Genomic DNA, 22,070 nt, shown 5'->3' on the forward strand with positions numbered 1-22,070 from the left:
TCGACATCTTCGAAAGTACACATACGAAGTGCTTCTCAATCATATCATATCACACAAATTATATATTTTCAAGTAACAAAATCAGTTTCTATTTGCCCGAAAAAGCTGAGTATATTTTTCGTATGACATATAATGTTTTATAAAAATGGTAATTATCTTGACAATAATTAACAAACAAAACAAAATGGTATTTCTCTCGGTGTCAAGGAATTATATAAAAAGAAAAGCTTTGGTACTTATCTCACTCGTGTCGAACGGTGTTAATCTTATTTGGAGTTTCCTATTTTTGTCAAGTTCAAGTTACCTACATTTCAAGTACCCATAATCTCACGATTTTTTTTTTTCCTTTTTTCACATCTTAAGATTCTAGTTTCTCTCTATATTTTTTACATTTTTCAAATATTCCTTACTTGTTTATCATTTATAGGAATTGATAAAAATATTGATTAGAGCTACAATTTCCTCTATTTTGAAATTTGATCAACAATATTCACATAGAGATGAGTCTAAGGGCGTGGTATTGGTTTGAGATTTAGTGGGAGTTATTGGTTTAAAATTTGAATAGAATTTTAAAGATTTTAAATGTTATGTAGAATCTGTTGTTATTTGATCAAGATTTTGTTAAAGTCTGTTAAAGTTTAGTGTTATTAGTTTATGATTTGTAAAAAGTCATTTAAAATCTTAACAAATCTGAGTTATTGGATTCAGACTTTTATAAAGTCATTAAAAGTTTTATGTTGTTCAATTAAAACAAAAGAATCTAGGATTGTTAATGAGTTCAATTATTATGTTATTGGTTCATGATTTTAGACATTTTCTTTACAAAATAAAGTCATGGAAAGTATCACAAAAATACAGAGATTGTTTGGAGAACTTTACAAGATTTTAGAAAACTAATCAACAAAACTCTCTAGCAATATTTAAAAATCTTTCACTTATTCACTTTTAATGATTTTGTTGAACTCTTCAAAAATCTTCATAAATCTCAAACCAATATCACCCCCTTATGAAGAGAGTTTTTTGTAAGGAGCGATTTCTACGCCGGTTGTCTCGTCGAAATTATGGGGTTCCGGTGAAATCGTTTTCTGTGGATCCTATGTGAGGATCGAGAATCCGGGTGTGATCGTTTCAAATATTTTCATAAGTTAATATTTTATTAATTTATCGATAAATTAACAATTATTAATTAATTTATCGATAAATAAAAATCTCTATAAATTAATAAAATTTAATGGTTTCGGTATTATTAATTTATGAAGGTTTTACTGTATACACTATCTTCCTTAAGACTTTTGACATATATAACTATATAAGCATGGCAAATAACGGTAAAAAACAAGTAAATAAATATAGCGTTGGTAAATGTTTCAACCTTTTCAAACACCATTTGCGAATTGATAAGTATCAAAAAGTAACTATTTGATTCGGCTACACTCCTTGACTTCATGAATTTACAGTTTGAAAATGAAAAAAGCAACAACTCTCTTTGTAAAATTGCGAAAACTTTATAGGAACATCATTGGATTTAAGCCTAGATAATGGAAGATCAATCCTTTTAGATTATTGGGCCTAAGAGTCTAACAAAGCCCATGAGATGTCATCGTAATAGCTACAGATAGATCTAAAAAGGGGATAAGGGGTTATAGAAATTTTTAATTTTGGACTTTTAACTTTTTTTGTTTCTGTATCGGAGTTCTCATCAGCGATGTTTGCACAGTTAGCGCCATCGCCGTCTCCTTCTCCGGCGAATCTACGCCACTTCGTTCAAGGTCGAAGCTTCCGAAAGTGTACTTACGCCGTCTCCGCTTCTCTTCCCACTGCAAATTCTTCTCGTCCACCACCAATTCAGGCAAAAACATACTCCAATTCAATTGTACTTGGTGCCCTCTTCGTTATCTGAATTGAAATTGAGAAGAGTTGGAAACTTTGGTTTACAGATTGTTGGAGGAAAAGATTCGAATTTGGATGTCACAAGAAAGGATGATTCATCTGGGTTCAAATTAGAGGCAAATGAGGATGAAATTGATTGGATGAATCTAGAATCTGATATTCGTCTATGGACTAGAGCATTACGCCCTGTTCAGGTATTATTGTATCGAAAAGTTTTGTTCTTTTTGGAGTGTGAATTTGTTGGATTGTTGTTGTTTACTCTGTGTGTGTGTGTGGCTGTTGATTTAAACAGTGGTATCCAGGACACATAATGAAAACTGAAAAGGAACTTAGGGAACAGCTTAAGCTTATGGATGTTGTGATTGAAGTCCGAGATGCTAGGATTCCTTTATCTACCACTCATCCAAAGGTTAGTGTTCTTCTATCCGGTTTTTAGAGTATGATTGTTTTGCTAGTTGTATTGCTTCTTGTGGTGGGAAAGCTATAACTTATATTGGTTTTTGGGTTAGCATTGTTTAAGTTAGCATTTCATTAGTGGAGAGAAACGTATACTTGAGTGTTTTTTAAGAGGGGAAGTAGAAATTTTTGTGTCTCCTGGTACGAAAAGTTTTCATTGGAATAGTTTTTTTGTTATATTGGCTTTGGGGTACACTCAATCTCTCTGAATTTGTTGTGTACGAGCAAGTTAAGTCTATGACAAAACATTTGTGTGCCTACTTTTGGGTGGTATATTTTGTAGATGGATGCGTGGCTTGGGAATAGGAAACGGATATTGGTATTAAATAGAGAAGATATGATATCGAACGATGATCGAAATGATTGGGCGAGATACTTTGCAAGGCAAGGAATAAAGGTCATCTTCACAAATGGCAAACTTGGGATGGTATGGTTTCTGTAAGTTTAATCTTTTGCTTTGGGATTGATCTTTTTTCTTTCTTGATACTGTTGGTTACATAATCTCTGAGTGATGGTTACAGGGAGCTATGAAGCTAGGTCGGTTGGCAAAAAGTTTAGCAGGTGATGTAAATGGGAAACGTCGAGAAAAGGGACTTCTTCCTAGATCAGTGAGTAAAGTGTATCATGATCTATTTTTCTCTGTTGCAAGATTTATGATTTCGAATTAAAGTTTATATTAAATGATGCAGGTTAGAGCTGGAATTATTGGATACCCTAATGTTGGAAAATCATCTTTGATCAATCGTCTATTGAAGCGCAAAATTTGCGCAGCAGCTCCAAGACCAGGTGTAACTAGAGAAATGAAGTAAGAATGCCTTTTAAAAAGCTTGTGAGACTAAGTTTTCCAAACACATTGAAGAACCTTTATCGTAATCTCTGTCACTGGTCATTTTTCTTGTCTTACTGTAAACAGATGGGTCAAGCTTGGGAAAGATCTTGATCTCTTAGATTCACCTGGAATGCTTCCTATGCGTATCGATGATCAAGCAGCTGCTATAAAGCTTGCAATATGTGATGACATTGGAGAGAAAGCTTATGACTTCACTGATGTTGCTGGAATCCTTGTGCAGATGTTAGCACGGATTCCAGAAGTAGGTCAGTTTCTGAAAGTTACCATTTTTTTTTCGATATACTCTTCTCTGATTTTCTAGGGTCAAAAAATGAAAAACACAACATTCTCGTCTTTGCTTTTCCGTCTTAAACAAATAGGCGCAAAGGCTCTTTACAACAGATACAAGATCCAGTTAGAAGGAAGCTGCGGTAAAAAGTAATGAAATTTATTCACTCTTTTGCAACCACTCATTTCTTTTGGCAAACACCATTGTTACTTAATGGATTCTTATTGAATTCTCTGGTCTCTCTCTATCCCTTTGGCAGGTTTGTGAAGACGCTTGGGCTTAACTTGTTTGGTGGAGATAGTCATCAAGCTGCATTTAGAATACTGACGGATTTTCGCAAAGGTAAATTCGGGTATTACTCGTTGGAGAGACCTCCACTCTGATAAACTCAGTAAGAGACTACCATAAAAAAAATGTTTTAATTAATATATGTATCATCATGTATGCATATTTGTGTATTTCGTTGGGTGCGTAGAGAGGACATGTTAAATCCTAGATATAGAGAAACCGGATTAAAATCCACGACAACTATCAGTGTCAGTCTCGAGCTCCCGCTAACCATTGTGCTCTTTGGCCCAAATGTATGAAATATATTCGTTTATGTAAAAATATGAGTTTAATTTTTTTTTGTCTGTATCTTCAAAAAAGCTTCTAATCTTATTAAGATGTCAACTTTGTTGTTGACATTCCACTCTTTGTAAGAGAAATCAACGGATAGTTTTGATTATCCGATTAGTGACACATTAAACCACCTAAGAATGGATAATGTTTTGATATCTCAAGATTTGTTAAATCTTGCATTTGTTTCCATATTTTTACTAAACCTGGAGATATTATTATGATAAGAGTTTTTGAGAAACGACCGTTGGATTAAAGAAAGTGGGACCTAGTGATCCATCCCTAGAAACTGTGTAGAGATACTTTTTGGGATGCAGTGAAGAAGTCGTCGACCAAAGTCCCACTTCTAGTTCTAGATCTACACTATTGTCTATTTTCCATTATTAATTTGATCAAAAATAAAATAGACAAAACAAAGAGACCAGTTATAGAGAAATCAGAACGTTGGGCCGGAGTTTCACAGATCCTATTTAAAATTCTCCTTCTTTCCATAAATCTCTCATCTTCAATAAACTAGCCGTTACACATCTCTCTCTCTCTCTCTTTCTTTCTCTAAACCTTCATCAATGGCTGCTTCTGTTGAAACTCAATCACCTAATCCTACTAACCAGGTAACTTCTTCTCCTACTCCAATTGGGTTCGATTCAAAATTGAAAATTTCGTTGAAACTGTTTTTTTTTTCTTTCTTTTAAATAGGAAGGAACAAGCTTGAACATGGTTTCTGCAACTTGTTTTGGTTCTTCTCCAACGATTCTTAGTCCATCTTCAGACAAGCGTTTATGGAGCAATCTTCGTAACAGGATTGATGTGCTCCTCGAAGAAAAGAGCAAAGATCACAAACCCATTGCCGATACGATTACTACTGGAGAATCAGAGAGATCTAAGAGATTTAAGAACGATTCTATGCTGTTGCTTAAAGGGTTTGATTCGGTTTCGCATACTCTTTCTCTGCTTTCTAGTAACCTCGACAATGCCCTTCAGGTAAATAAATAAAAAACTAAAATTTATTCAGTTCTGTTCTTAAAATTAGGTTTTGTTCATCTTTCACGGTTGCTGATACAAAAGTGTTTTTTTTTTCTTTCTGTAAATCAGGGAGTTAGAGAATTAGCGAAACCACCAACGTTATCTGAGATACTCCACTCGAATCTTAAAGCTGATCAGATACAACGACAACAAAAAGAAGAAGAAGAAGAAGAGAGTAAAGGGACGAAGAGGAAACACGAATCTGACATTGAAGAAAAAGATGATTCTTCGAATGAAGAAGAGAAGAGACCAAAAGATAGGAAAATTATGAAGAGGGCTAAGAACGTATGTCCTTAGTCTTTAAAGTCTTTGTTTTTTTCTTCTTTTATGTTTGAATTTGTCATAAAGATTCAATATTTATTTCTTGCAGATTGCGATATCCATGGCAGCGAAAGCTAATTCACTAGCAAGAGAGCTTAAATCTATCAAATCTGACCTCAGTTTCATCCAAGAACGTTGTGGTTTGCTTGAAGAAGAGAACAAGAGACTCAGAGATGGGTTTGTGAAGGGTGTTAGACCTGAAGAAGATGATTTGGTATGTTCTATACTCAAAAACGGTTCTGTTTTTTTGCTCTGTTATGCTCTGTTCTTATGATTCTATGAAAACAGGTGAGGCTACAATTGGAGGTGTTGCTTACGGAGAAAGCTAGATTAGCGAGTGAAAACGCGAATCTGGTTAGAGAAAATCAGTGTCTTAACCAGATGGTTGAGTACCATCAGATCACATCTCAAGATCTATCTCCTTCATATGACCAAGTCGTTCAAGGTTTATGCTTAGATTTCTCTTCCCCTGTTCCTCAGTTCGATGATGATGAAGAAGAAGCGGATGAATCAAGATCTCATCATGTCTCGAAATCACTCAACGAAACCTTTGAGAAAACAGAAGAAGAAGAAGAAGAAGAAGAAGAAGAAGAAGAAGACGAAGAAGAAGAAGAAGAAGAAGAAGAACATTGATCAAGACAATTTTTAGATTTTCTGTGTTTCGTTCTAAATTTTCCATAATTGATGATTAGGTTTTGTGTGTTTCGTTTTGAGTAGTTTCTTGGTCTCTAAGACATAAAGTTGTAACACCCCACTGTTTGTTGTAATAATTTGGTCACATATTACGTTAAATAAACAAATCCAATGTATACACTATTTTGATAGGTTGAGAGTACTTTTGGTCTTCATGAAGAAGAAGAAGAGAACAAGTGGGAGTAAGGCTAGAGTGCTTTCATTGAGAGTATGGCGTCTACCCCGGAGCCGCGTACCACAAACTCCGAACTCGAGTCACGCGCTGCTCAACATTCCCGGCAGTCAGAATCGCAAGAACAGATCCTTGCTCGCCACGACACTGACATCTAGTGGATCAAGGAATCGATCAAAAACCTGATCTTGACCGTTCGTGCTTTTGCCCCAAACCCGCTGGAGAGTAGATCCACCACGTCGGTGGGTTTCTCTACACCAATTGCAGGACAACACCCTCATATGTCCGGCACGACTCCAGTGACTGAGGAACAGGTCCATCAGGAGAAGGGTTTCACCTATGTAACTCCGCGACCGACGGAAGGAATCTTACCGCCGCCGACCATTCCGCCAAGGATGGATTTTCCACGCCAAAAGGGTGATTTGCCTTTCAAAAGGATTGAGTCGCCTTACAAACGGGTAGATCTACCAACGAGTGACGACAGTAACCCAGATGACTGGTTATTCCGAATCGAGAAGTGCTTTGTCACAAACCAGACTCCCGAGCATGAGAAGCTAGACGAAGTCGTTGGGTGTTTGACTGGCCAAGCTGTTATGTGGTGGAGGTGTTACCACGAACGCGAAGGGATCGTCAACTGGAAGATCTATAAGGACAAGTACCGAGAGCGTTTTAAGTCAAGCAAAGACTTTACGGTAGACCACTTGTTGCAGTTGTACCAAGCAGGGAGCGTGGATGAGTATAGAGAAAAGTTTGAGCAGCTAACTGTCGAGCTACCACACGTCTCGAATGATGTGTTGGAGTTCGCGTTTTTAAGAGGGCTCAGGAAGAGCATACGCGATCAAGTGGTGAGATGCCGACTAACAAACTTTGTGGAGCTGGTGGATAATGCGCGTATCATCGAGTCTCAGGAGAGTGATTCTGGTGGTTCTGTGGCTCGAACCCAACCCAAGGTGGTGGCAACACCCTCCTCTTCGCAACCACACCGTCCGACAACCCAATCCTTCACTCGTGGCAATAACTACAGGAAACCAGGAGCGAGTGGGGCGAATCGTGGGTTTAACCCTTGCAGGAATTGTGGAGAGAAGTGGTTCCCTGGTCACAGGTGTAAACCAAAGTTGAAGTGTTTGGAAGTCACGAAGGGTGAGGACTTAATGGAGGACTGTGAGGGAGACCAAGCAGAACAACAAGAAGAAAAACAACTGCTGGCAGGTCTGGAGGTGGAAACCCAACATTCCATGGGTAGTATGTCTGGAGAGCAGTCGTTAATGTTGAGAGGAAACATTGGCAAAAGGGGTGTGGTGATTCTGTTGGACTCGGGAGCCACCACCAACTTCATCTCCGATAAGCTGGTAGCGGAACTTGGTCTAAAGGTTACACCAACGCGCAAATTTGGAGTGAAAATGGCGAATGGCCAAGTTTGTAAGAGTAAGGGTAGATGCTCAGCGATATTATTGGAGATTCAAGGAGTCGAGATAATGGTTGAATACTTGCTGTTTGAATTGGAGGATGGCGTTGATGTCGTATTGGGATACCTGTGGCTGGCATCGTTGCGCGACATAAAGACGAACTGGGCATTGCTCAAACTCAGCTGGAAGATCCACAACTCTTGGGTGACAATAGGGGTGAGGTATATCTTCTTGAACTGCAGGCTCTTTTCGAGGGAAGTGAGCAAGACAGTCAAGGAAGGGAGAATGCTGTGATAGTGGAACTAGTGTCTAAATTTGCAGGCGTGTTCAAGCCTCCAAAAGGATTACCACCAGCTCGAAACCGCGAACATGCTATCACTCTCCACGAAGGCACGCCTCCCATCAAAGTCAGACCTTACCGCTACTCCTTTGTTCAGAAGAACGAGATTGAGAAGCTGGTTAAGGAAATGTTAGAAGCGGGAGTAATACGGCCAAGCATCAGCCCATATTCGAGTCCGGCTCTCCTGGTCAAGAAGAAGGATGGGGGATGGAGATTCTGTGTTGATTATCGAGCATTGAACAGAGCCACCATTCTGGATCGTTACCCCATTCCTATCATCGAAGAACTGCTGGACGAACTCAAAGGAGCTACCATTTTCTCGAAGATAGACTTGAAATCAGGCTATCACCAGATCAGAGTTAGAAGCAGTGATGTTGAGAAGACTGTCTTTAAGACTCACCAAGGTCATTACGCGTTCATGGTAATGCCATTTGGACTCTCAATTGCACCATCGACATTCCAGTCCATCATGAATAACCTTTTTAGACCCCACTTAAGACGGTTCGTGCTAGTGTTTTTCGACGACATCCTTGTTTACAGTCCAGACTTAGAAAGTCATCTGAAGCACTTGAGCATAGTACTGGAGCTTATGGTGCATAATCAATTCTATGCCAACAGGAAGAAGTGTTCTTTTGGGAGTTCAGAGATTTCCTACCTGGGCCATATCATTTCAGGGCAAGGTGTAGCTGCGGATCCAGAAAAGATTGCAGCCATGACAAATTGGCCAACCCCAAAGAATGTGACAGAGTTGCGAGGATTCTTGGGATTAACTGGGTACTACAGAAAATTTGTCAGGAACTATGGGCAAATTTGCATACCTCTAACTGAGCTCCTCACGAAGAACGGTTTTTTCTGGACACCAGCTGCGGACGAAGCTTTCCACGACCTCGAAAGGACGGTATCTCATCTACTAGTGTTGATCTTACCCGACTTTAGTAAGGAATTTACGGTAGAGACAGACGCTTCAGGAGTAGGCATTGGAGCTGTCTTGTCCTAAGAGAAACGCCCTATAGCATTCCTAAGTCAAGCCTTCTCATCAACAGGTTGCATCAAATCAGTCTATGAACGTGAACTGTTGGCCATCGTGAAAGCAGTGACAAAGTGGAAGCACTATCTGGTGGGAAGAGAGTTCGTGATAAAAACAGACCAGAGTAGCTTGAAGTACCTGCTAGATCAGAAGTCAATCTCCACTGTTCAGGAGAGGTGGGCATCTAAACTCATCGGTTTAGCATACTGGATTGAATAAAAACCTGGAGTGGATAATAGGGTGGTTGTTGCTCTGTCCAGGAGATCACCAGATGAGAGATTCACCTTAATGGAGTTAGGGGCACCGTTTAACCTAAATATTGAGGAATTGGCAACGCAGGTTAAGCAGGACAAGGATCTGGTAAACATTATGAGTGCTCTGGAGTCAGGGGAACCTTCTAAGCTGGGGTACAAGTTGGAGAATGGGCTGTTATTTAAGGATGGTCGGTTGGTCATACCACGAGGGTCACGGTTCATTCCGCAACTGCTAGAGCAGTTCCACTCAAGCGCAATAGGAGGTCATGAAGGGGCACTGAAAACATTCAAACGACTGACTCAAGAGGTTTACTGGTGGGGAATGAGAAGGGATGTAGTAAGGTTCATCACTAATTGCCAAGTTTGTCAAGAGAACAAAAGCTCAACCTTGACACCAGTCGGCTTATTGTCACCTCTACCTATTCCACCACAGATTTGGTCTCATATCAGCATGGACTTCATTGAAGGACTACCGCCTTCCAAGGGATTCTCTGTCATCTTGGTAGTGGTAGATCGGCTTAGCAAGTATGGACACTTCATTGTTTTGAAGCATCCTTTCAACGCCAAGTCAGTGGCTGAAACCTTCATCAAGGAAGTAGTCAAGCTCCATGGGTTCCCGGAAAACATCATATCTGACAGAGACAAGGTGTTTCTTAGCAACTTCTGGTGTGAGTTATTCAAGAACCACTCTACATTGAAGTACAACCTACCAACCACAAACGGATGGTCAGACTGAGGTCGTCAACCGGTGTTAGAGACGTACTTAAGATGCTTTGTGAGTCGGAACCTCTTGGGTGCATTGGTTGCCATGGGCTGAGTACTGGTATAACTCTTCTTACCATTCAACTATTAAGACTTCACCCTTCTTTGTTGTGTACGGGAGAGAACCACGTAAAATACTATGGTATAGGGATACACCATCAACTAATGCTGAGGTTGAGGAGCTGTTGAGGCATAAAGATGCGTTGTTGGTAGAGTTGAGGGAGAATATGGAGCTAGCTCAATCCCGAATGCAGAGAGAAGCCAACAAACATCGGAGAGAAGTGTCATTTGCTGTAGGGGACTGGGTATACTTGAAGTTGTGTCCATACCGTCAAAACTCTGTGGTGGGATGAAGGAATCAGAAAATGTCTCAGCGGTATTTTGGCCCATATCAAGTTACTGAGTGCATTTGCAAGGTTTCCTACAAGCTGAACTTACCGATCCACAACCAAATTCACCCAGTTTTCCATGTCTCCCAGTTGAAGGCTGCAGTACTGTTGGATCACATCGCACAAGAACTTCCGGCTTGTTTGTCTCCAAGTCTTGAGTGGTTAGCTGAACCAGAAACAGTGTTTGATGTGCGTCGTCCGGAGAAGGGTAATGAGACCGAGGTTAAGATTCAATGGAAGGGACTACCTGATTTCGAGTCGAATTGGGAACCGGTGATAGTAATGATGGAGCAGTTTCCTGAGTTCGACCTTGAGGACAAGGTCAGTTCATTACCCGGGGCTATTGATTGGTTGAGAGTACCTTTGGTCTTCATGAAGAAAAAGAAGAGAACAAGTGGGAGGAAGACTAGAGTGTGGCTGAGGAGGAAGTCAACAAGAAGTGGCTAAGAGAGTCAAAGATGAAGAGAAAGCCTCTTTTAGAAGAAGAGGGTTCAATAATAATAATGTGTCGGTTTATTTATGTTGCCCTAAACTAAAGTTGTATTTAAAGGATGATCCATTATCAGGGTATCCTTATCTTATGAATGAACAGTGAAATATTTCCTTATCCTCCATTATTCTAAGGCTGCCTAGGTCAATATCTCTTCTTATCTCATCTCTTCTATCTTCATTAAGTTTCAACTTAACATATTTACTTTCTGACCCTTGCAAATTTGGATATTGGGTCTAGTGCTTGTTAGTGGCCAGTGTACAATTTGCCTTCTATGCTTTCGGACCCGTGCAAATTTGATATTGGGTCTACTTCTTGTTTTTGTGAGGGTTCTTCTTTGTTTACACTACTAATTCGAGATGGCCTTTTCTCAATTTGATACATGCAAGCCTAACTCAACCCGGCCTGTTTTTAAAGTTTGGTACAGACTAATGGTGGATAAAATCGCTAAAGGAACTTGACGATTCGCATAAGCCACCACCAGGCACCAGCTTCACGAATCTGAAAGACGAGGCAGCGGTTTGGAGCTTGACGGCTTATAGTAGTAAGGCAAGAAAGAAGCGGGTGGTTAGTCTTAAGTTAAATACATGCAGTTTCATAAAATTGTAAACATCCCACATTCCCACAGCTTGTTGTAACAATTTGGTCAGGTATGAAGTAAATCATGCAGACTTAATATGCTTTTGATCCTTGAACTGGTTTAGTACTGCTCTTAACAATTGCTTTGTGCTTGTTTGAACATTATACGTGAACAACTTATGCTTTTGTTACTAATCCGAGATGTCCCTTTACTCCCTTAATTTGACATTAAAGATATAATAGGTTTCTTTAATCTTAAGAAAAACCATACGACTTTATTTCCTGAAAAGAATAGTTCCTCTAAGCCAGAATTTGCAGAATAAAGTCTTACTTAGTGCTTACCATTAGATTATCAATATAACGTACGTGATTAGTTTTTCTAATTGAATTCACAACTTTCAGCTAATTGACATGTCTCCTTGATGACCCAATCTTTAGTGTTGTTAAAACATACGGATGAGAGTATAGTCAAAAGTTAGAGAAGAATATTCTCAGTTGACATGTTTGTGTAAACATGAAAGCGATTCCTCCTTACTTTGTTTGTACTAAAAGGTTATTAAAGCTGAATAAAGACTTAAGAAAAAAACACAAGATTTTCTGAAGGATCTTAGCTTTTGATTTCTCCTTTGCATTAAAATTTTTCAGGTCAGCAGTGGAATGTTGATGATGCAAAAGAATCCTCCTCTTCTTTCTCTGATTGGGTTGGACAATCTATAAAACACCAATAGAAACAAAAAGATTTAAAAGTAGAGATTGGCGAATGCGACATTCCAACGGTTTATGGCTCATTGGAGAGAGGGAGAGAATGGTATATATTCTTCTTAGCTTTTTTTTTATACTTAGCATATCTATTAATCCATTTACTCAGCTTTTAAAACCATTAATATATACTAAAACCGCTGTTTGTGTAACACATAGTCTTTCAAAAGTTTTCTTCACTTAAATTAGAAACTTCTTTTGCCATAATATAGTTTCTTAAATCCAACTAGTTACGTCGACATGATCATTACTATAATATATACTTTCTCATAAATGCATTAAGTGTTACTACAAGCTGTGGGAATGATCATGTCGACGTAACTAGCTGGATTTAAGAACCATGTCGAGGAGGCGTTGGTTCTGTATCTGATAGTGTACATAGTTAATAAATTAAAAGATATCCCATTCATTAGATGTCACACATTCGTCGCCATTAGTGTACAATTTTATTTTTAATTGTTGTTACACATATAAGCCAGAATTTGCAGAATAAAGTCTTACTTAGTGCTTACCACTAGATTATCAATATAACTTACGTTCTAATTGTTCTTAAAAATAAAACATATATATATATACATATATATATATACATATATATATATATATACATATATATATATATATACATATATATGTATATATATATAATCATACAAACTAGTGCGTGCTCAACTTCTAGCCATTGAACGTTTGGAAGACGGTCCCTATGCTACAGGTTTTCAGGCATGGTTTGCCACTCGTTACTAGGCGGATTGTTCTTTGGGTGTTTTATAATCTCTTTTAGCATAATCTATTTTTTGTAAGCCTAAGTTCTAAGTTCTAACCATGGAGATGTAAAACGTTATTTTTTTTCTTTTGAATATCATTTAACATTTATTCAAAAAAAGAAATATATATATATATATATATAATTATAAATAAAAAAAACGGTTTGCCCCAGCTTTTTTGTTTTCGTGTTTGACATTATTGATTAACTAATTGTAGTCTTCATCTCACAAACTTGATGTACTTACACCATCTTTACTGGAAGATTGTCTTAGAAATACTCTTATTAAAAAATAATAAAAAGAGGAGAGAGAAGAGAATAAAAAGGAGAAACGTTTCTTAGCAGAGAAACTCAATACTCACAACAAACAAGACATGTGTTATTTTTTTGGAACAAATTTAAAAAATAAATAAATAATAATAATTTGTAAAATATTTTTTTTTTTACTTTTTTGAGGAACGATTCAGCTGTTACTCAAAGTAAAGATGCTCTTAGAATATTTGCAGTGGGAGTTTCTCACTGAGTCTCTCACCTAAAATTAGAAAATAATAAAAAAGTGAGAGAATAAAATGAGTCTCTTATGTGAGAGATTTTGAAAACCTGTGAAGACTCATTTAACACTTGTTATAATTCTTGTATGATTCAACTCTCACGAAACAAATTAAAGGCTGTAAAAATTCTCATATATATCCAATAAAAAATAATATATACGCAATGTTTTGTGCTAACATTTCTTGTCCTTGATCGAATTTGAGAGTTGAAAGTGTCGATCTGATCTTTTTTTGTTTTTGACAACATGTCGATCTGATCATTCCATGAAATTTGTGGACTTTGAACTCTTGTGGTATCTTGACTTGATCAATTATAAGATAAATATTTACGTATTACCATAAAACTAAAGATTACCATAACATTTTTTTTGGAGTCCAGCAAGTAGTGAAGTGAGAACTTATATGTTATGGGGTCAAAATAAAAATAAAATTAAAAATAATTACAGGCGTCAATTTTTTTATTAGGCAGCGGTCAAATTTGTTTTTTTAATAAAAAAATTTAACTAATTTTAAAAATTTCATCAGGATCAGTTGACCCATATGGTTAGTTGACCCATATGGTTATTCATTTCCTTTCGCTCTAACTCCAACTAGCTAGCTAGGTACACCATCTTCTTTGTTAATGTACTCAAAGAAACTAGATAGATATTGTATTTGAATCTATACAACAAAATAAACTTGTAAATATATTCTTTAATAACTTATATTCATTATTTGTAATTGTGACTTGTGAGTTGTGAGCAAGGATCTCTTGAAAAAAAAAGTTTCGTCTTATATATACAGCATACTCAGAAATTATTTGTAACTTTTTAAAAAGTATAAACGGACAATTTCTTCTATATGGTTTAAATAGAACCAAAATCCAATTACGTCCGGCGAGTGTTAAACTTCAAAGACGTCGATGCATGAACTACATTTTTTTTTAGTCTGGCATCTACCGAGAACATTATTGGCTGGTTCTTGTTTATTTTCCTTATATAGAAAGTTATTCTAATTATAGACAACGACAAAGTGCTTTCTTTTTATATTTTATTCATGTGAGCCACTAGAATACTAGTTAACCATTTTTTTTCTTGTGTTTTTCCTATAATAGCATATTCTATTATTCAACTATTTATTTAACATATCGTTGACTACCACTTTTAATTTATTTATTTATTTATTTAGATATATCTATTTCATTTGTTTGTTAATTAAGAATGAATATAAGAGGGTAGTTCTTCATATTCATCTTTCCAATCTATATATATATATATATATGTATATGCGTAACATATAAAATATGTGGTTAGGACTTATGAGAATGATCATGGGAGAAAGACAAATTAACAAAAGAAGAATTCTTTTGATCGATTGATCTATAGCAAAATAAGTTAGATTGTGGTTCAAAGTTTATGTTTTATTTGGTGTGGAGCTTCTGACTGGACCAAAAAAAAGTAAAGGATAATTTGGAAAACAGAGTATTAAGAAACTCGAAATAGGTATTATTAGTCCACGGTGCTATATTGCTAACTAGACGAATATTCGTCCCTACCTTTACTTTTTGTTCTAATTAACCAATATTAAATATTAATAATTCGTTGACATAACAAAGTTCTTTTTCTTTTAATTTCTTTTTTTGAACCAACGGATCTACCGGTCGACACGATTAGATTAGGGTAGTCATGCTCTATACTCACTATAAAGTTAAATATATATTTTAACAGTACTTGTTTGGATGACCAAACTTTTAGTTGTTTGTAGAAGTGTGTTACTGTGCCTCCACTCAAGTTGAAACTAGACTCGCAGTATAAATACACACCCTACTCATCCCTTCTAAATCCCCTTCATCATATTCATCCCATCATTCTCTTCCTCTCTCTTCTTCTCTCAGTACTCTTCTTTTTGCTCTCTATACAGAACACAAAAATGTCCGCAATATTTGGCCAAGCTTACCAACATCTTCCCAAGAAGCAAGTAAGCCAAAATCATGACTTGGGTGGATGGAGTTTCCTACAATATCTTTCTGAAACCAAAGGCATTTTCCAAAATAAAGAAGACGACGTCATAAAGAAAACAGCTTACGTCCACCCAATCGAGAAGCGTTCCGTAGCTAAACTGAGCCTTGAGACATGCACAGAGAGCCTCGGGACCGAGAATGGGAGTGATAGTGGAGATGAGATCTCGTTACTTGCACTTGAAGGAACTAATACTTCAATAATGAGTCCTCATACTACGAAACCTCAAAAAGAAACCAACCATCTAGAGACCCGTGAAAACAGTTTTCCCCCGCCTCTAAACTCCGTCAACGGATTCAACAATAGGTGTATGGTGAGGTCATACAAAGAAGACGGTCGTCTTGTTGTTCAAGCGATTAGGGTTTGTCCACCACCTCGTTGCTTTGTATCTGAACGTTGTGAAGGAAGGCTACGTCTCTGTTTATCAGAAAATTCATCACTTAGCCATGATGGAGATGAAGATCAGTTTGAAGAAAATGAATCTGAAATCGAAGCTCATGAAGAAGATGAAGATGAAGAGAAAGGACAAGAAGACGATACAGAGGAAGAAGAAGAAGAGCAAGAGGAAGAGGAGGGCATTATGGGGAATAATGATAACTTTGAGGATAAAGCTGGAAAGAAAAAGTTTAGTAGAAGGCCAAAAAGGAGATGCCATGAGAATGGATGTGAGCCAACAACCATGCTTAACTGGAAGCCGAACCAATTTTGGGTGACCACTTAATAATTGGCAAACTCGACGACTCACCAAATAAATTTATTTCTAAGACAATAATAATTAGTAATCTGGCTTATTCTTTTTTATATCTTTTTTATGTCTGATTTATATTATTAAAAAAGAAGTGTTTTCTCTTAGTCCCATTGTATGACTACGGCTTCTAATTCTATTTCTATAAACTAAAACGTGAGTTATTAGTTAGCTAGATAGACTACACTTCATCTTTCTAGTACAAACTTATGCGAAGATGGTACCAATACGTACGTCGTACATAATACGTAACTACTTTAGTGAATCTTGTAATATGAAAAAAACACATTGACTAAATTCGTTGAAATTATCTGATTTTATAAAATATGAAAAATGAGGACCAATTTTAATTCAATCCATATAGAGTAATATAGTGCAACCAAAAACAGAACTAACTACAATATAATCATAAATTATATTTTAACATTCTTCTCAGGAACTACAATAAATTTACAATACACATCCAGATTAACAAGACTTTTGATAGGGATAACATGCATAGGTGACAAATTCGAATTTGCATGACCACAAAAAGAGGTTTCCACAAAAAGAGCTTAGCCTATAAATAAAATGCTTGACCATTTTAAATATAACTCTACTAAGAAGTCTTGAACAATGCGTATACAAGTTGATTTGAGAAGATTGATCCAACCGGTTACTATATTCACTTTAATACTTAATTATCATAAGAAAGCCGAACCATTTAATAACAGTAGTCAGACTAACTAGAAGAATAAAGTGAGTAAAACCAAAAAGAAAAAAAGAAACAATGATAAAGTAAACCAATTATATCCCTATAACTTAATAATTACTCTTAAGACGAAATTGGAGTCCAACCCTTATCATAAAAAGAACTTTAAACTTGAAACCTAGTTACCTAGGGTTTTAAATTTAACGATTCAAATGTTAGATCAATACATTTTATTCAACCATCACAATGTCAAATCTTTTGAAAGTCTTTTAAAGAAGAACTAATTGTTCTAGACCAAAATCTTTGTCTCGTGAACACACTTGAAGTCGTACGGACGTAAATGAATAGGAACAAAATAACTTTGTAGGTCCTTTAATTTGTACACGATAGATATGGTATCTACTAATTTCATGATATTCTTCCCCTCTGTCCTCGACCAAACCCGTACAATAGAAATCTCGGAATGATATCAAAATAGATTGCAAGTATATGTCTGAGCCAATGGGAAGCAGACAACAGTACCAAGTATTGTGTCCAATCTAACAAATCTGAAGTAGCCATACACTCACTTTGTTCTCTCTGCACAACGAATAGAGGATGAGGATTCTCTCCCACTTGACTCTGTTACTATATTAACCGAAATCTTTAGTAAATCTCATCTAGTATATATATATATATTAGATGAGGACCCGTTCGATGTGCGGGTTGAAAGTTTTATAAATGAAATTAAATTTATTAAAATTTGTTGTATGTTATATATAAATTTTATTTTTTGTTATAATATACTGATTTATATCCATTTACAAATATTTTATGTATGTTACTATTAAAATTATAATTTTTTACACCTAAATGTACTCTTGTATGTTACAAAATTTTTTTTATCACCATCTAGATATTGTCTCTATAAACACATTAAGCCAAGTATATTACTTTCACTTCTGCATAGTTTTTTAATTACTAAAATAGTTGGCTCAAAAAACATTTTGAATAAAAAGATATTACATAATATACTAATCAATGATGTTTCATCATAATAATGTATGACCACCATGGAGAAAACATCGGCTCCGCCGTCATCCCTTATGGATAGAATCTTTCGTCCAACCTCCTCCATCATGGAGAGAAGTTTGGCTCCGCCTTTCTCCATTGGAGAGATAACCTTGCGTCCAATCTCCTCCACCTTCCTCCCTTGCAGAGATAACTTTGTGCCCAACCTTCTCTACCATAGGGAGATCCTCGGCTCTGCCCTCCTCCTATGTGGAGAAAATATGTTCACGTCTTTTTGCTATCCCAAAATGGCTTGTTCCGACAAATAATGAAAGTAAAAACAACACAAAAAAATATTTTGAAAGTAACTAATGTTAAATTTCCCAATGTATTCGTGATAGTAACTACGCCAAAGTGAAAGTAAAATAGTTGGCTTAATGTGTTTATAGATAACATAATATACTAATCAATGATGTATCATCACAATAATGTATGACTACGATGGAAAAAACCTCGGCTCCGCCCTCATCCCTTATGGAGAGAACATTGCGTCCAACTTCCTCCATCATGGAGAGAACCTTGGCTCCGCCTTCCTCCCTTGGAGAGATAACCTTGCGTCCAACCGCCTCCACCTTCCTCTGTTGGGTAGATAACCTTGTGTCCAACCTTCTCCACCATAGAGAGAACCTCAGCTCTGTCTTCATCCTGTGTGGAGAGAAAATGTTCACGTCTTTTTGCTATCTCAAAATAGCTTGCTCCGACGACCAATAAATTTCAAAACCTTTTTCAATCGTCACAAAATCTTTTGATAGTAACTAATGCTAAATTTCTCAATGAATTCGTAGAAGTGTCTTTGACACACCATGATGTAGCCTCTGTCTCTGTAACGCTTCAACCGCCACATTGTTTAGTGAGCCCATGCCTACTCTCAGTCCATGGGCCCACCTTCCCAAGAGGCCCCTACATCTATTCTCGGCTTGTGGACCAACCCATATTCGATGGCCGGTTTGTTACGTCTGGGAGTCTTTAAAAATTTGATTACCGACCTTACAAATTAACAAATGATATTTTCTTTTGTTTTGTCCTCCCTCGCACAATTTCGACAATCACTTTCAGAATGGTCACCCATCATGAAGTTCTCTCAGGACCCTTAACTTAAAAAATAAGTGCATTTTGGTGACGTATGTGGCTAAATCAATTCTTTTAAACATTTCCGCAAACCAGGGTGTCAGAGTCTTTGAGCTCCTATGAATCTATCAACAACGATTTATTTTTTCTAATCTATCTATCTATGTTTGTCGTATGCTTGTGTTTGATTAGCCTATTTTATCAATTCATTAGGTTGATGAGCTTCTATTCGTTATCTCCCTTTGGGATTGAATGAATAATGGTAACAATTATGTTTGCAAAAAAAAAAATGGTTTATGACCAACCAATATGTTGAGAAATTGAAAGAAAATTAATTTGGCCTAATTAAAGAAACAATAGAAAATTATAAGCATGGTAGTATATGAATCTCAAATCATTTAAAGATTAAAATATAAATTAAAAAAAATCTAAAAATACTATAATAAAATTTAAAATACACTATTAGAAAAATAAGACTCATATATTAATATTTTTTTTGGGTCAACATATTAATCTAAACTTTTTCCAACCGAAAAATGAGAAAGTACTAGAAAATTTTGGTTTAAGAAAATAAGAAAAATTTACCTTTCCATTAAAATATATTCCCAGTTAAAAAAAGTTGAAAGCAATGTTTTTGAATAAATTATTTAAATATGAGGTGATCTTTGATTATATAGAAGTGAATACAAAATTTAGAATTAATAATTAAAAGTATATTTTCCTTAATATTTTTTCATATTTTTATAATTAATCACTTAAAATTAAAAATAAGTAAATAATATTATAATTTCAAATTTTATGAAATATATATATATATATAATCTCCTTATAATTATTTTTAAAAACTTTGTTTTTTTTTATAAATTCTGAAATTTTTATAATTATCTTTTTACTTTATTGATATTTTTTAAAACAAAATATTTTCTTTTTGTTGTAATCAATTCTTCCTATTAAATATTTACACATGTCAAAATCTCAGATTGATAACTTGACACATGTCAAAATCTTGTTAATGACTAACATTCAAAACCCAACTTTATATAATAAGATATATATATAAACAAAAATGTGTGAAAACAAAGAGGTGTGAAACAAAAAGGTGCAAAAACTAACAAGTGTGAACATTGAAAGTTGGGAGTACGACGAAAAAATATAATTGTTAAATCAAAATTTTGTAACTTTTGAGATCATTAACAAATCTAGACCGTTAGATGAGATAATAAAAATAGTCACATCCGTTAATTCTAAATTGACCCTTAAAAGTGGGTTTGCTGTTATATATAAATGAGATATAAAAATCTGATAAAATTTACTAAGAGCCTAACAATTGCTGATTTTATTCTACAAATAAAAAGATTCATAACGTCTCTCTCCAAAATAGAGCCGTTACAGACTTTCCAATTAAAAGCCATAAATTAAAAGTAGGTTTGATATAATATATAAACATATAAAATCTATGAAAAGTAGAAATCACAATCAATTATCTAGATTAATACTTGGAAGAGATGATCGATGAGGGTATAAATAGAAAATGACACCAAACAAAAGTTAAATGAAAGAATCAATAAATAAAACAATCCAAATTTTAACAAAGATGAATGAATCAATGTTGATTAACAAATTGAAATAAAATAATACTCAAAAANATATATATATATATATATATATATATATATATATATATATATATATAAAACTATGGTTTCATATATTTGTATTGAAATACTAATCAGTGATAATATGAAAATTAATTTTATTTATATATGTATAATGGTGATCTTAAATATTATTTTATCTTCTGTTTTCCAAACAGTGTGACATGCTTCACACAAATTAATAAACTATGTAAAAATTTTATATAATTTTTTTATAAATAATTGAATATGGTGAAATAACATGAATAAATTGATTGCTCTAGGAACATTTTCAATTTTCAAAATTCAAAGTTCAAACTCTAGTTTTTTTGCTGATGTCAATTTTATTTTATTTCTTGTAAACGTAATTGGGTTCTGTATTTAGAATTGGGCCGATACTAGGCCCAACACAACTGGCTCTCATGCCAACACAGAGTAAGCAAGGGACTCAAAACTCCACACAGAGCTCAGTAATTTACTAAAGATGAATCAAAACATGTTGGTTCGCTCTGTTCGGCCAACCCTAGTCTCCATTTGCCGCCTTTTCTCCGCCGCCGCGACGACGGTGGACACGGCGGCCGAGGCAGCCGTGGTAAAGACTCGCAGCGGAGGAGGAGGAGGAGGAGGAGCAGCGAGTAATAAAAAAGAAACCGTAGTTGGAGGAAGAGACACTCTAGGAGGGAGACTGTTAGGCCTCACGTATACGAAACGCAGTGCCGTTGTTACCATCCGGAAATGGAGAGAAGAAGGCCACTCCGTTCGCAAATACGAACTTAATCGAATCGTTAGAGAGCTTCGTAAGATCAAACGCTATAAACACGCTCTTGAGGTTCGTGCTTTTTCTCAATTTCGAATTTGATTTACCCTGATTCTATCATGATTACTCTATGCAATTTGAATCTTATTTAGTTGGTTTGATTTGGAGTTCATTGTGGTAAACTGTTGTATTGTATTATGTGCAGATATGTGAATGGATGGTTCTACAAGAAGATATAAAGCTGCAGGCTGGTGATTATGCTGTACATCTTGATTTGATTTCCAAAATCCGTGGTTTGAACAGTGCTGAGAAGTTTTTCGAAGATATGCCAGATCAAATGCGAGGCCATGCTGCTTGCACTTCTCTTCTCCATAGTTATGTGCAGAACAAGTTGTCTGATAAAGCTGAGGCATTGTTTGAGAAAATGGGTGAATGTGGTTTCTTGAAGTCTTGTCTGCCTTACAATCATATGCTATCCATGTATATATCCAAAGGGCAGTTTGAGAAAGTCCCT

The 22,070-nt window shown here is 35.8% G+C and overlaps 4 protein-coding genes across 6 annotated transcripts in view; all 4 read left to right on the forward strand.

Moving 5' to 3' along the window:
• Positions 1–4,089, forward strand: part of LOC104737447 (DAR GTPase 3, chloroplastic) — a 5,170-nt gene extending 1,081 nt beyond the window's left edge. The window contains exons 1-9 of one of the 2 annotated variants that reach the window (XM_010457621.1): positions 1,652–1,849; positions 1,938–2,084; positions 2,183–2,299; positions 2,630–2,773; positions 2,868–2,954; positions 3,036–3,151; positions 3,260–3,441; positions 3,556–3,613; positions 3,724–4,089. In XM_010457621.1, the coding sequence (XP_010455923.1) occupies positions 1,706–1,849; positions 1,938–2,084; positions 2,183–2,299; positions 2,630–2,773; positions 2,868–2,954; positions 3,036–3,151; positions 3,260–3,441; positions 3,556–3,613; positions 3,724–3,847 (1,119 nt within the window). In that variant the 5' untranslated portion in view covers positions 1,652–1,705 and the 3' untranslated portion in view covers positions 3,848–4,089. Of the gene's footprint in view, positions 1–1,651; positions 1,850–1,937; positions 2,085–2,182; positions 2,300–2,629; positions 2,774–2,867; positions 2,955–3,035; positions 3,152–3,259; positions 3,442–3,555; positions 3,614–3,723 lie in introns of those variants that run through there. The other variant, XM_010457622.1, reaches the window with a different exon arrangement.
• On the forward strand, positions 4,480–6,239 carry LOC104737448 (glutamic acid-rich protein-like). 2 transcript variants are annotated; one of them, XM_010457625.2, is made up of 5 exons: positions 4,480–4,693; positions 4,783–5,063; positions 5,175–5,390; positions 5,476–5,640; positions 5,715–6,239. In XM_010457625.2, the coding sequence occupies exons 2-5, from the start codon at positions 4,797–4,799 to the stop codon at positions 6,057–6,059; spliced, it is 993 nt and encodes a 330-aa protein (XP_010455927.1). In that variant the 5' UTR covers positions 4,480–4,693; positions 4,783–4,796; the 3' UTR covers positions 6,060–6,239. The 2 variants fall into 2 exon arrangements, with proteins under 2 accessions (XP_010455927.1, XP_010455926.1); XM_010457624.2 differs by having other exon boundaries at positions 4,481–4,693; positions 4,779–5,063.
• LOC104737449 (protein FANTASTIC FOUR 1-like) lies at positions 15,451–16,472 on the forward strand. The gene has a single exon (XM_010457626.2). The coding sequence runs from the start codon at positions 15,523–15,525 to the stop codon at positions 16,330–16,332; it is 810 nt and encodes a 269-aa protein (XP_010455928.1). The 5' UTR covers positions 15,451–15,522; the 3' UTR covers positions 16,333–16,472.
• Positions 21,274–22,070, forward strand: part of LOC104738484 (pentatricopeptide repeat-containing protein At4g02820, mitochondrial-like) — a 6,424-nt gene continuing 5,627 nt past the window's right edge. Inside the window, exons 1-2 of the mRNA XM_019234624.1 lie at positions 21,274–21,628; positions 21,762–22,064. Of these exons, the coding sequence (XP_019090169.1) occupies positions 21,284–21,628; positions 21,762–22,064 (648 nt within the window). The 5' untranslated portion in view covers positions 21,274–21,283. The remainder of the gene's footprint in view (positions 21,629–21,761; positions 22,065–22,070) is intronic.

The sequence above is a fragment of the Camelina sativa genome, chromosome 13, assembly GCF_000633955.1.
Source record: "Camelina sativa cultivar DH55 chromosome 13, Cs, whole genome shotgun sequence".
Classification (NCBI taxonomy): domain Eukaryota; kingdom Viridiplantae; phylum Streptophyta; class Magnoliopsida; order Brassicales; family Brassicaceae; genus Camelina; species Camelina sativa.